This window comes from Malania oleifera, chromosome 2 (genome assembly GCF_029873635.1).
Source record: "Malania oleifera isolate guangnan ecotype guangnan chromosome 2, ASM2987363v1, whole genome shotgun sequence".
NCBI classification, from domain to species: Eukaryota; Viridiplantae; Streptophyta; class Magnoliopsida; order Santalales; family Ximeniaceae; genus Malania; species Malania oleifera.
In genome coordinates, this window is record NC_080418.1 from 113,779,392 (window position 1) to 113,793,105 (window position 13,714).

The 13,714-nt window shown below is 35.4% G+C and overlaps 1 protein-coding gene across 1 annotated transcript; it reads right to left on the minus strand.

Moving 5' to 3' along the window:
* Positions 1-1,416: 1,416 nt before the first annotated feature.
* LOC131149037 (naringenin,2-oxoglutarate 3-dioxygenase-like) lies at positions 1,417-4,142 on the minus strand. The gene is made up of 3 exons (XM_058099076.1): positions 3,597-4,142; positions 2,461-2,889; positions 1,417-2,003 (listed from the first exon to the last, which is right to left on the minus strand). The coding sequence occupies exons 1-3, from the start codon at positions 3,954-3,956 to the stop codon at positions 1,701-1,703; spliced, it is 1,092 nt and encodes a 363-aa protein (XP_057955059.1). The 5' UTR covers positions 3,957-4,142; the 3' UTR covers positions 1,417-1,700.
* Positions 4,143-13,714: the final 9,572 nt, after the last annotated feature.

The following is a 13,714-nucleotide window of genomic DNA, read 5'->3' on the forward strand; positions in this document are numbered from 1 at the left end:
TCATGTTCGGCTAACATGGACAGTGTGCCCTATCAGTTAAAGATCCCAACCTAGTTGGGCAGGAAGATTAAGAAAATTTATGATTGATTGTCAAGGATCATCTAGAGGATCATCATAAACCAATCATTCATAGGTACTAAGCCCACCTCTTTGATGGGTATTTTAGTGCATGCGTATTCTGAAATGTTAAATAATCTAATGACAAACTAAGTTCATATTTAATTGTGATTTTTTTTTTATTTTAAAAAGATTAGAAAAAAGGTCACATTACTTTCAAAATTTTAACCTATGAATAAAAAACGTTAGAAGCATATTTTATTTACAATTTGTACATATAAAAGTTGAACTATTAAAAATTAAAGTGATATTTTTATGATTTATAAAATAAAAAATGAATAATGTAACTATGTTTCTACAAATGGAAGACTCCATAGTTTGATTTGGTAACCGAATATTTTTTATTTCACTAAGTATGAGCATAGAGGACCATTGCATATATTTCAACACTACAACAAAAGAGATAGAAATTATTATCCACAGATTATCACATTGAAGCTATCTAAAGTGGTTGTGTGATTCTTATTAGATTGCATTAATGGAAGGATATATGTCACATTTTTTTAATATACATAATAAAATAGAAGAGTGGGCAGCTTAAGAAGCATTTTACACATAATTTTAATTAAATTTTACATATACGTGAAAGAAAAAATACTCGTAAAGAATAAATATTTCACGTAAAATTTATAATTAATTGATTAAAAATGTGATGCTAACACTTGAATCCATATAAGTGAAAAATATATGTTAGTGCGCGAGTGTCGCATTTATTTAAATTTAAACATAGATAAAACATCTTATAATTTGAGAGTTTTATCAAGAGAGAATTTTAACAAATAAAAGTTATATATCAAATATAATATGTTAATAAGATCTTCCACTAACCAAAATTAATGAACTGTTTGAAAGTAATTGATTAAGTTTATATAGCTATATAAGGTTGGTCAAAATTAATGGATCATTTAAACTAATATATGTTTGGTTTTGAAATATTTATTCTTGAAAATGGGCTGGGATAATGTGGAACTTTAGCAAAAGTTAGGTAAGAATATAACGTAATAAAAGTTGTCGTTGTGTGATCTGAAGGTCACGACCCGTTCGAGACGTGAAAATAATCTTTTATAAAATTATAAGGTAAGATTGCGTATTATAGATCCATTGTGATCATTTCTTTTTCTCGAACATCGCATATGCGAAAACTTTGTGTATGGGGTTATTACTTTGTGTTTTTTTTTTTTTTTTTTTTTTTGTACCATTTAATAAGAAATAGAGTAAAATAAATATTTTTATGATGAAAGTTGAAGATAAGTTATAAAATTAATATTATGAATTGGTCAAGAATTTTATGCTATATGATTGACAAAGATCTTTTCTCATAAACTACTTAATCTCTATCAATACAACCCTTCCTAAGAAAAGAAAAGGTGAAAAAGTTCAATTATTACCATTTAAGAAAAAAAAAAAAAAAAGTGGAATACATAATGTAAATAAACATAAAAGGTGGGGCAGCCAAACCTCCCCCAAACCATTTACATAAAAAAAGTATTTGCTAAAATGCATAATTGCAGATTCGCCCACACCCTGCGCACAATCAAAATCCGAAACGTTAATAAACAAAGCAAGCTCTAAGGTAAATGAAATTAAGCAAAAATGTCATCGAGGGCTTTGGGCTTATCGGCGCCCTTCTGCAGATCCTCCGTCTTCTTCTCCTTGGCGAGCTTCTTGAGGCGGGCGAGCTCCAGGTCCCGCCCCATTTTCCTCTTGTACATCTCTGCAAATGTGATGGGCTCCTCCATCACCGCCTTCTCCCCCTCCCTTATGGCCAGCGGGTACACCCTCGCCTCCGGCGCCGGATTCTGGAACGTCGCTATCGACAGCCTGCTGCAGTCCGAGTTCACCACCGCCTGGTGATCCGCATTCTTGAACCTCCCGTTGCTCAGATACTGTTCTTAATTCACGAGTACCAAATGTTACATACATTAAAAAACATATTACTCGAGTTCCCAACGTTTTAAATTTCATCACTTATATATATATATATATATATATATATTTTCTATATGTATTTAATATTAATTTATAATTAAATAAAATTTGAATTTTATAAATTTATGGGCAGTTTGAGTTTAAAATTTTCAAGACAAAGTCAAAGTTCTAGAATTTTAGTGTATCTATTTGATTCAACTCAAATACACTCTCCTTCGTAAATCATAATCCTCAAATAAGTATCCCATTTAACAATTATTTCAAATTATTTTAAAAATTCTTAAAATTTCATAATTATTAAATAATTATTGTTGATTAGAAGGATATAATAGTAGGCCATATTTTAAATTCCAAAAAAAAGAAAAAAAAGGGGGCGCCGGGGTGGGTGGGTGAAATGGGGATATTGTGACTCACGTGACCGTGATCGCCTAGATTGACGACAAATGCGCCTTCCACGGGTTGAACGGTGATCCAGGTGTTACCGTCGTCCCTGGTGGCCTGGAGGCCTCCCACCTGGTCCTGAAGGAGCAGGGTTATGGTACCCGGATCCGTGTGTCGCTTGAGTCCGAGAGTGAGGTCGGGCTGCGGGCATTTGGGGTAGAAATTGACCACTACCTTCTGGTCCATGTCAACGCAGGCTTTGGTCAGGGCCTCCTTCTCCAGCCCCATGGCCTCAGAAAGCACCTCCAGCAGCTTGCAAGCGAGCCCCATCAGCTTCTCGCTGTAGGCCTCCGTCACAGCCCTCCAACCCTCGGGCTTGTCGGGCCATCTCGAGTAGTCCCGGGTCCGGATCGGGTACGAGAAGTACGTCACTATTTCCCGCCAGTCTTGGACTGCTTCGCCCTAAAAGATCATTAAATCCGCTCGTTATAAGTATACAACTTTAATTTTGTAAAAAAGTTTTTTTTCTTTTTAAAGTTCCTTAAACAAATATTTTCGTTAAATACTAAAAATAGTATTGACTATTTTAAATTAATGAAAGTATAAAAAATATTAATAGTAAAAAATACAATAACGATTTCTAAGTTAAAAATATCTCGTACTAAGTTATTTTCTGTAAAATACTAACTGAATAAATTTTATTTTTGCTAAAAAAACATATTTTTTAGTTAATATATTTGAATAATTCTTTTAAGAATATGTTAGGGTGTTTTAGAAAACGTTAAGAGTTGAAGTGATTGCAAAAGATAGAATTATATTTTATAAATAAATAAATAAATAATACCAAAAAAATTATTATGAGAGATTATTTAATCAAATTAAATCTTAAAAAACTAATTAAATTTTAATATTGCCATTAATTATAAATAACCTAACTGAAATATATAGTCATTACCTAAACTTATTTACAAATTTTAAATATAATTAATGATTTGTGATTAGACGATTAAACCTAATAATTTTTCCTAATCTCATCTCTGACTTGCTCCCGTGTCAAAAACCCGCACAGACGATGACAAATGACTCATTTAGAGTCTTCATGATCAACGGCCGAGATAAATTTAATTCTCGCGGGAAATAATAAATCTGAACCATCCGTACGTAGGTACCTGGAGATGACTGGACACGATGAAGCCGCCCTTTTTGCCACCGGACATGTCGAACCGAAGCTTCTCTTCCGAAGGCAATGCGAAGAACTCGCGAGCGAAACGAGTCATCTCCGCCACGAGACCGGCGTCGACGCCGTGGTCCACCACCTGGAATATCCCCCAGTCCTCGCACGCCTCCACGATCTTCCTGCATATCTCCGATCTCCGGCCGCCGTTATCGTCGATTCCGGCCAGCGATATCACCGGAATCTCGTTGCTGAACTGGTTGTACGCAACCTTCGGACGCTCATCCTCGTCCCTGACGAACTTCGCCTGCAGCGTCTCCTCCCCCGCCAGTGAGGTTAGCGTTGCCGGGGCCATATCTTTCTTTCTCTATCTCTCTCCGTGCCTCAAATTTTCAGATGAAAATGCGAAATCTGTGATTGTTGCAGAGAAATTGCGGGGCGGAATTTATATAGCGCTGAGGGGAGATCGATCTAGCTACCGTTCGTGAGGGGTAGACGGTCACCCACGTGTTAATAGCTAGTAGCTACCCACTCCATTGGGATTCTAGTAGCAATCGGTCCGGGCGCATTTTCCGCCCATCAAACGCTGGCCCACCACGTTATAATAATAATAATAATAATAATAATAATAATAATAAGCAAGGGTGAGCAAAATTTGATAAAAATCAAATTAATAGAATTAATCCAATCAATTCGGTCGGTTTAGTTCGATTCGAAAATAACTCAGTTCCGTTAGACTTTATTTTTGGTGGAAAATTGGTTTTTGATATTTGATTCAATTTAGGTTAGTTTTAATTTTGGTTAACCGAATTAACTAAATTATATAATAATTAAAAAATTATATATCAATAATATATAATCTGTAAGACTTTAACCGAGTAGGGGAATTAGGAATGGGGGGATTTCATTTTAGGGGGGAATTGGGAATGGGGGATTTCATTTTATGGTTCCAGATAGATTTTCCAAATTTCAATTTCCCACTCCACTCTCCAAACTCTTGCGCGGTGGTGGACCAATCAGTGGTCTCACACTTGCACTCCACCACTTCGTCCACTGTCCAAGTTTGTTCATGTTCAAGACTTTGAGTCACTCGATCCACTGTCTAGGCTCCAGCATCGAGATTTCGCCCTTGTCCTAGCCCTAGTCGTCACCCTTGCACTCATCCTCGCCGTTGTCGTGGCCGATTCACCGTCGTTGTGCCTAATTCACCCTCGCCTAGCCATGGTTGTCGCCTCTCAAGTTATTACTAAGCTCTTTGATATACTGACTTTGCTGTCCCAAATCTGGTTAACCGAATTAATCAAGAATTTGGTTCGGTCGAGTAATGATTGGTTAATAGTGATAATTCAGTCGGTTTGGCCATATAAAATTTTTAACCAAAAAAATTTAGTTAATTAACCGAATTGACCGAATCAACTTAATGCTCACCCCTAATAATAAATCAAAAGTCTAATTAGGTGTGCTTGATTACATGAATCTTTTTTCACAAGTTCATTTAATTAAGAATGTTTTCCTCTATTAGATTAATGACTATTAAATCCTTCTCCACCATGTCATTTCAAGTTATTTTAAGTTTATTCTTACCCTTTTTTACATTAGAAATAATAACTAACTCACTCATTTTCACAAGTATTTTATTAGGTATGTGTTTCTAGTGCCCAAACCATCTAAACTATCTCTTCCTTACCTTGTCTTCTATAAGGGCTCTACCTAAATTTTCACGTATATGATTGTTTCTTATTTTATCTTTTAATGCTAAATTCATCCACCTTAATATTTGTATTTCAACAACTTTTATTTTGATTAAGGTAGTATTTTGGTATGTAAATTTTGAGTTTTTATATTTAGATTTTTATATAGTTGAAAGAAATTTAGGTAATGTTTGAGATTCCATATTTTGAGGTTTGAATTTTAATTGGCGTATTATTTTTTTTTTTTGAAAAAAAAATTTTGTGCACAAAGAATTTACATATTTTAGATTAGGAAAGGGAGCAAATCATGATGGGTTTATAGCACCCACTATGCATCTTGCCTTACATTTTGCAAGAAGAAGTTTATATAAATTTGAAATAAATTTAGGTAATGTTTGAAAGTATGTTTTTCAAAATTTGTGAGTGTAAAAAGAAAAAAAAAATGCAACTTGATGAACAAAGCTTTTGTGTATTTGGGATTTAGAGAAAAGGGCAAACTACGATGGATCAATATAATTTTGCTTTATATTTTATTAAAATTCACACAAATTCAAATGTGGAGTTCAAATCGAATTCTAGTTATGAAAAAAACACAACAAAACCAGCAAACAAAAGAAAAAAAAAAAGAGAAATTAAATAAAACTACAATGCACATTGTAGAACCCCCAATTTTAACCAGACCATTTTTAGGTGGACCCGGTGAAATGAAATTTGATTCTGACTCCCGAAAATTGAAAGAACCTTTTTGAAAGGCATGATTGAGTCTTGAGTCTCGGAAATGTTGTCCTAAATGCCGAACATCTTTTTTTAGACTGAGTCTGCCAAACCGACCCCCGTTGTAACGACCCGAATTAATAAAGATTTTTTTTCCTTACATATATATATATATATACTATGAAATTTCATAGCTTTGATGCCTATTATTATAAGTCAACCAACATCTTGGTCCAAATAGGACCCATGGAAACTGTATACATAAAAACATATCCATATATATATATATATATATATATATATATTTACAATACCAGAGTGTCAGAATATTCCTCAAACTATACGTACACGACTATCCCTAAAATACTCATCCTTAAATAGGGCAATACCGTAACCCTTTCTATCTGTGAGTCTGATCTGCTCGCCTAACTGGATCACTTGAAAAATATTAAGTCACTGGGATGAGTCAACGCTCAGCAAGATGAAATATGCTATTACAAGTGTGTGGCAAATGAGTTTCATATTTATAAAATCTGATTTAGAATTACCATGAATAACTGAATCTGAGAAAGCGTGTATAAATATTGTACAGTATAAATTATACCTATGTTACTTAACATAACTGTTCTTATAAATTTTCTATTCATAATACTTCTATTATTCATAGTTACATCTACTATTTTAGTAAATTTGAGTATACGTATAATAACTGAGAAAACTTCCCTGGATGGATAACTATATGTCATGATTTAACCCCTCATGATAGGGTTGTGCGGCTCGTAGGCATGACCTATCTTGGCGGGCCAACCAGAATAAGTCAACTGAACTCCGACAGTCAGATCAGCCTCCTCAACCCTTATCTGAAGGGGAGTCTGTCCACAACGTAGGCATGATCGACTATTGAATACCACATACTAAGTGAGTAATGTGGTTGTACTCTGAACTGAATATAGCTATGGTACCATGCTCTGTAAACTGATTTGTAATGGTCCATCAAGGTCTAATACTATATAATATATTTCTATAGAAAATTTATCTGTTTTACCATGATTCTGTATTAACTGTGTTAAGCATGACGCTGTAGTAAAACTGTATTTCTGTATCAACTGTATTTCTGTACGTCATGGTTTCTATAAAACTGTATAATCATGGTATTATGACAAAAATTGTAAAACATTCTCTTGTCTATTGATACAGTAAATCATACTCCTGAAAATACTGTAAAGCATCTTTTTATATATAACTGTAAATCATGATTCTGTAATTATGATAAAACCATAACTTGTAACTAAACTGTATATCATGATACTGTAGAAACTACATAATCGTTATTCTATAAAAAGTTCTATAAAACTCTGTACTATATCAATATTCTTATGCCACAAAACTAAAACTCATTAAACATAATTTATAAAACCATGTAAATTCCCGCTCTGAAAACTCATGAACATATACTACATTTTATTGGTAAAAATCTCTACTTTAACTAGCATAGCATATTTCCCTTACCTGATTATTGAAAAGCCCCTATTACAACTGGTCTTATACTCACAGGGTTCCTTGTTAAACACCATGAAAACAACATTCCCCAAAACAAAACTTCAGTATTTCTCTATGTACTACATTTCTTATAACTATGGTAAAGCCAAATTCCGAATAAAAAGCCTTACCCTGAAATTGGGATGGGATTCAAATCACTTCCACCAATGATCCACTCCAGTAGGTTTGTAAAAAACTTTCCCAGGAGCATCGTGGTGGCCTCAGATCGTCGATTCGATGAGAAATGGGGCCGAAATCGAAAAGAGAAGGGGAGAGGAACGTTTAGAGAGAGAAAGGGGAAACTTCTGTGCCAAAATTCTGCAAAATTCGATTTTAAGAATACTTATAACCCCGAATTCATCGACGAGACACGTCATCTCGTCGACGAGTCTCTGAAGAATGTTCGATGACGAACCTGAACCCCTCATCAATGAATTTCATACTACTAAAAACCCCATCTCGGTATCTTCTCGTCGACGATACGTGTCCTCATCGACGAGAATCTCATGTATTCTCGTCGATGAATCCCCTGTGTTCGTCGACGAGGCCCTGATTAATTTACTGGGTTATTACACCCGTTCTATTTCAAATTTGAGTCTCGGTCTATTTTTTATTAAGCCCTCTTTCAAAAGTTAGCCCTCGAGCCCCTTTTATTTTTAAAGTCAAGTCTTTTCATTTTGAGTCCTAGTTCATTTTTAGTTGAATCCTTACTTTCAATAAAGTCCTTTGATTTCAAAATTAATTTCCCTTAAAATTATGAATTAAGTCTGACATTTTAAAAAATTAAGTCATTTTAATTTGAGTTTTAGGCGGGTTTTTCCAACTTTATTTGATGTCCCATTTTCAAAACCAATGCTTTTTAGGCCAGGTTCTGTGAAATAAGTCCGACATTCTCTAAGTGATTTCTTTCTTTCTTTTCATTTTGGGAAATTAAGTCTTTCAAATGGTTAATTGAGTCTTAGAGTTTTTCAAAACTAATTAGGTCTTTCAAATTGTTGAACTGAGTAGAGTCTTTTATTTTAAATTAGGTATTTTAATTTCACAGGATTTTAGGTCATGCTTCATTGCCAATTGTTCCTTAGGATAAATTGGTCAACTGTGATTAAAATTGAAAAAAAAAACATACATGAGGCCACATTTTATTAAAAAGGAAGAGGCACATGTCCCATGTGGCAAAGCGCCTAGCACACGCATACAGTAAAAAAAAAATATAACGAAACAAAAGTGTAGATGCAGGGAGATAAAAAAAAGTACAAAGAGTGGTTGCAGTACAAAGGGATGGGGGGTACATCCAATGTTGAGACACATGCAAAAATTACAAAAAATAAATATACAGAAAAATGAAAAGCTCCAATCCCCATCTGCCAGGTGGATCAGCTTATGACACTTCCCAAAGCCTCCTGCGCACAAAATAGCACATCAGTTTGTTAATAGGGAATTCAAAAATAAAAAATAAAATAAAATGTAAAATATGAACCCACATGTGCAAGAGAATGAAATCAGTTGAGGAAAATATTTCCTACCAGCGCATGGAATAAGAAAGGGAAATTGATTAAAGAGGGGGGGGGGGGGAATTTGTGCCAAATCACTCCCTCTGACTCCTTATAAATAGGGAGTCTAGCACTGTAGCATAGACATATACAATTTGAGAGCTAGAAAAGCCCTGCAATAATTGAAAAAATTGTAGAAGAGAGATTCTGTAGAAATTGATAGAGAAAAAAAGAGGCATTAGAAGACCTCTGCAAAAATTAAGAGAGAAAAGAGAAGCAATTATACAGGGGGAGAAATTCAGAAAAATAAAGAAGCTTTACAGAACCAGAGTAATCGAGGGGAAGATAAGCTGAGCAGTGGTAAATAGAGAAGTAGAGGAGCAGAGTGACAGACGCACAAAGAAGGGAGAAGAAGACGTGAGGAGGAAAGAATTTGGGTAAGAAAGTTTCTATCTCTTCTGAGATTATTATAATTACGCAATAAACTGCTACTAGCAATTTCGAATGCAAGTACTTCCCCAAATCTCATGTTTGAATTAGAACCTGAGCTAACTTTGGTTCAACCAGACCCCTGATTTCCCGAACTCAGACTCAAATCCCCAAACATGAACTTGAATTTGGGTTCAAACCCCATGAGCCCACTCTGCAAACCACTCAAGACCCTTAGCCTAACCCCTCCTTCAAATACCTTGAGCCCAAACCCATATCAGGCTCTCAAGCCCACAACCAAGTTTTAACCCGAGGCCCCTGTTGCAAGCCCAGAAGCCCATTTTTTCATTTTTTTAAAACACCTAGGCCCTTGCCCATATTTTAAAACCCCCCCCCCCCCCAGCCCACTTCAAAAGATAACTTGAGGCCATTTTTAAAACTTACCCAATACTGAGCCCATTTAAAAACTAACCCAACCTATTTTTTTAAAAGCATTAAACCTGAAACCCAATTTAAAGACCCAGAGCCCACAATGCTTTTCAAAAATTCCCAAGGGCCATTCTGGAAACCAAAGCCCAACCTAAGCCCCCACGAGTTAACCTCACACGCGCCCCAACCTACTTGTGTTACCCAAGTCTACTACTCACCTAGGTTGACTCATGTGAGTCAACCCTGACACTAACTCACCGAGTGAAGACGAGTTGAATCGCTTAAACCCGAGAACCAAACCCTAACTAGAACTTCCAGCCGATCCCTAAAACTGCAAACAAAACTAGTGTTCACAGCATCAAAATTCTCTCACACACACCTAAGCTTTCAAAAATCTAAAAAACAAGATAAAAAGAAAAAGAGAAGGAAACTTATCTTCTTTTTGAGTTTCCTTTGGAGTCTGAAAGAACTCTCTCCCTGAGACTTGCATCGATCTCCCACCTTGAAGTGCCTTTTGAGGCATTAGTCATTCACCAAAATCCCACCGAATGACGCCAGGGTCATTTGGATCTGATCACTAGAGTATAGAAGAGGTTTTGTTTCAAAATTAGGTTTTTCATTAGAAAAGTTGCGGAAAAGGAAAAGGAGATTGAGAAAGAGGTAGGGTTTCCATTTAGATCGGATACATAGAGAGTTAGGTCTTTGGGTGAAGCCTTTGAAGGGGTTTTGAGGAGTCTCAGAAAACTGAGATTGCAGAGAGTACAAAGACCTTGAAAAGAGAAGGGAAGGGAGACTGAGAGAGAGGGAGATTAGTGAAGAACCCGAAAGAGAGATTGAGAAAAGAGAGTCTGAGGAAGCATAGCTATCAGAAATCAGTGAAGTTCCCTAATGGCTATGGATTAAACATAGCTCGATGCATAAGCACAAAGGAAGGGAAGATGCTAGGAACGAAAAGTCATGACTATTACGTTCTTCTACAATGGGTTCTACCCGTTTTCCTTCGTGGACACTTGACTGAAGATGTTTGCTCAGTGCTAATTGAGCTGGAGATCTTCTTCTGACAATTGTGCTCCAAAAAATTAAGCGTAAACGTACTTGCATGGTTAGAGGAGTGTGAATTCAGGTGTAATCCCAAGAGGGGGGTGAATTGGGCATTTTGAAAATATTTAATTTTACTTCATCAATTAGTCCCTATTTTAAGATTTAATACAGACAATCGCCAAGTTTTGAAATTAATTCAATCCAATAATTTTATATTCAGTTATACCCAATTAATTACCAAGTGCTTGTAAGGTTATTCAATATACACACATGCAAGATAGGAAATGAAACGCGAAGCGGAAATTAAAAGGAGTAAGGAAAAAGAGAAGGCAAACACAATTTTTATGAGGTTCAGCCAACCCGGCCTACGTCCTCGCCTTGAGCAACCCACTCAAGGATTCCACTAAATCCGTGCTCCTTTAACCGGGACGAAGCTTCCCTTAGATTCCGCTGCTTACAAAAGGTACAACTTTCTCCCAATCCGCTGCTTACAAAAGATACAACTTTCTCCTCAAACCCAATTCACAACCTGAACCGTGATTACAATATAACAACTCTGCAAAAACTCAACAACACTTCTACACAAACTGATGAGTATAATAGAAATTCTTAACACATATTCATATGATAAAACTTGAAACTCAGTATGTATGTAATGATGAAATCATTATATGAATGATATGCTTCACAAAATTACCCTTTAATCAATATTTCTCAAAAAGTTGATTTCTTAAAGAAAAGAACTTTGGAGATCTTAGGGTTTAATCTCAAATAACGTTAAACAAGATTTGACAACATAATCCTTTAAAATAATATTGAATAATGCTTGAATTTATATTCCTGATATCAAACAATTTGTTAATATCAAATCTTTGAATAAATATGACTTTGAATATTTTGCAAAGATTTAAACAATACTTTAAAAATATTCCTCAAAAACTGTTTCAAGAAGCTCTAAGAATTTCCAATCAAATACCCAATTAACAAATCTTTGAATAAAAATTAGCTTTAAAATATCTCAAAGATTTAGTTATTTCAAAAAATAACTTTCTCAAATATTTATTCAATCAATCAATATACAATACCAAAATATTGATTTATTCTCCCAATAAATATATTAAAATAATGAATCGGGGAAAACAAAAATCAGACTTGTATATTCAAAGATATTCAAACCTCAATACCAATGTTGATGGGTAAATATGTGTGTGAATACCTTTAAGATCAACGTAAAGAATGCCCAAACTAGATGTGAATGCTTTGGAGTGCCGGCAAGAGATGTATTTTTGTTTCATGCTCTCACAATCAATAAGAAACGTTCAAGGCTCCCAAGATATGCTCAAAAGTGAGGCACTAGGGTTCTTAGGTTAATTTTATATGAGTTCTCGACCCTAGGTTTAATCTCAGCTGTTGGATCAATTTAAATGGACGAAATTCATGTGTATCCCCACTAAATCGTAGTTCTGCACTCGACATTCGTCGACGAGAGGATGCCTTTGTTATCGAGTGTTCAACACTCATTCGTCGACGTGAACGTGAATTCGTCGACGAGAGAGCTGTCTGAAATATTTGTTCTCTCGGTATTTTCTTGTCGACAAGAACAAGGTGTTTGTCGCCAAGTGGCCTTCATGCGTTCGTTGATGAGGCTATTGGGTTCGTCGATGAGGCCTCTAAAAATTTGCCTCCAAAATTTAGTTTAACTTAGACTCTTTTAAATGAATTCTTCTTGATATGCATGTGTCCTAAGGTCAATCTAAGGTATGTGTTGACTTTAGGAGTCTAATCCATTTTTGGATAATGACAAATGACTTGGTATTTGATCTGTGCATGGAGTTTGTGAACAGGAACTATAGGAACTATATTAAGCATGCATGGAAAGATGACGAGTCATGGAAGCCTTCAAGTAAAGCTTACAAATCTTGGCAAGATCCATGGAACTCAAAGAGTATGAGAATCAAGATGCAAGCGGAAAAGTTCAAGAACAGCTTGGGAATGGGTATTTAGAACTTATGTACTTACATTGTCATATGATTTAATTTAAGGCTCAACATAACCTAGGATGATTTTAGAATTCATGCATTTCATGTACATCATTAGAGAACTTCCATGGACTTAGAAATATTTTTAACTCATGGAAAAGTTGTTTTATAAAAGACCCAAAAAAAGGAGCAAAGCAGAATTTTAAACTAGAAAAGAAAAATTGAGAAAAAGGGGACTTCGGTAGCCTGAACTCAACCTCAGTCACTTGAAGATTAAGTTCGATAGCCTGAAGAATTAATGGGAAACACAGAACCTGGCAGAGGCTTTTCGGTCGCCTGACCTTGGAACCTCAGGCGCCTGAACCCACTTCAGGAGCCTAAACTTACCTCCTTAGGCGCCTGACCTTGTATTCCAACTTGATTTTTCAAAGGCTTAAGGAACTTCGGTTACCTAGGCTTTCGACCTTAGGCGCCTGAACTTGCGGGAAACTTAAAAACTTGTTTTTTATTAAACGAACTCATGAGCTATTTCTTTGATCCAACGGCTGAGATCAATCCTAAGGGTAAGACACTATATATACTGAATATCTAAACCCTAAAAAGGGTCAAGACACACAATAAGAGAAGAACTGATCATTTTGCAAGATTGTAGAGAAACTTAAGCTGATTTTCTGCACTTCATTCTACTTTTATTGTCTTTAGGCATATCCATTCTGAAAATCAAAGGGCATTCATTCACTCAACTGTACTTCAATCTAGTATTGAGGTTTGATCTTTCAAGTTATCATTCTTAAGAACTTC

Bases quoted from the DNA above. Each gene is read 5' to 3' on its own strand.
- LOC131149037 (XM_058099076.1), bottom strand. From the start codon at position 3,956: ATGGCCCCGGCAACGCTAACCTCACTGGCGGGGGAGGAGACGCTGCAG. The intron at 2,890-3,596 runs GTACCTACGTAC...ATGATCTTTTAG, and splicing joins TCGTGTCCAGTCATCTCCAG to GGCGAAGCAGTCCAAGACTG. The intron at 2,004-2,460 runs GTGAGTCACAAT...AATTAAGAACAG, and splicing joins ATCTAGGCGATCACGGTCAC to TATCTGAGCAACGGGAGGTT.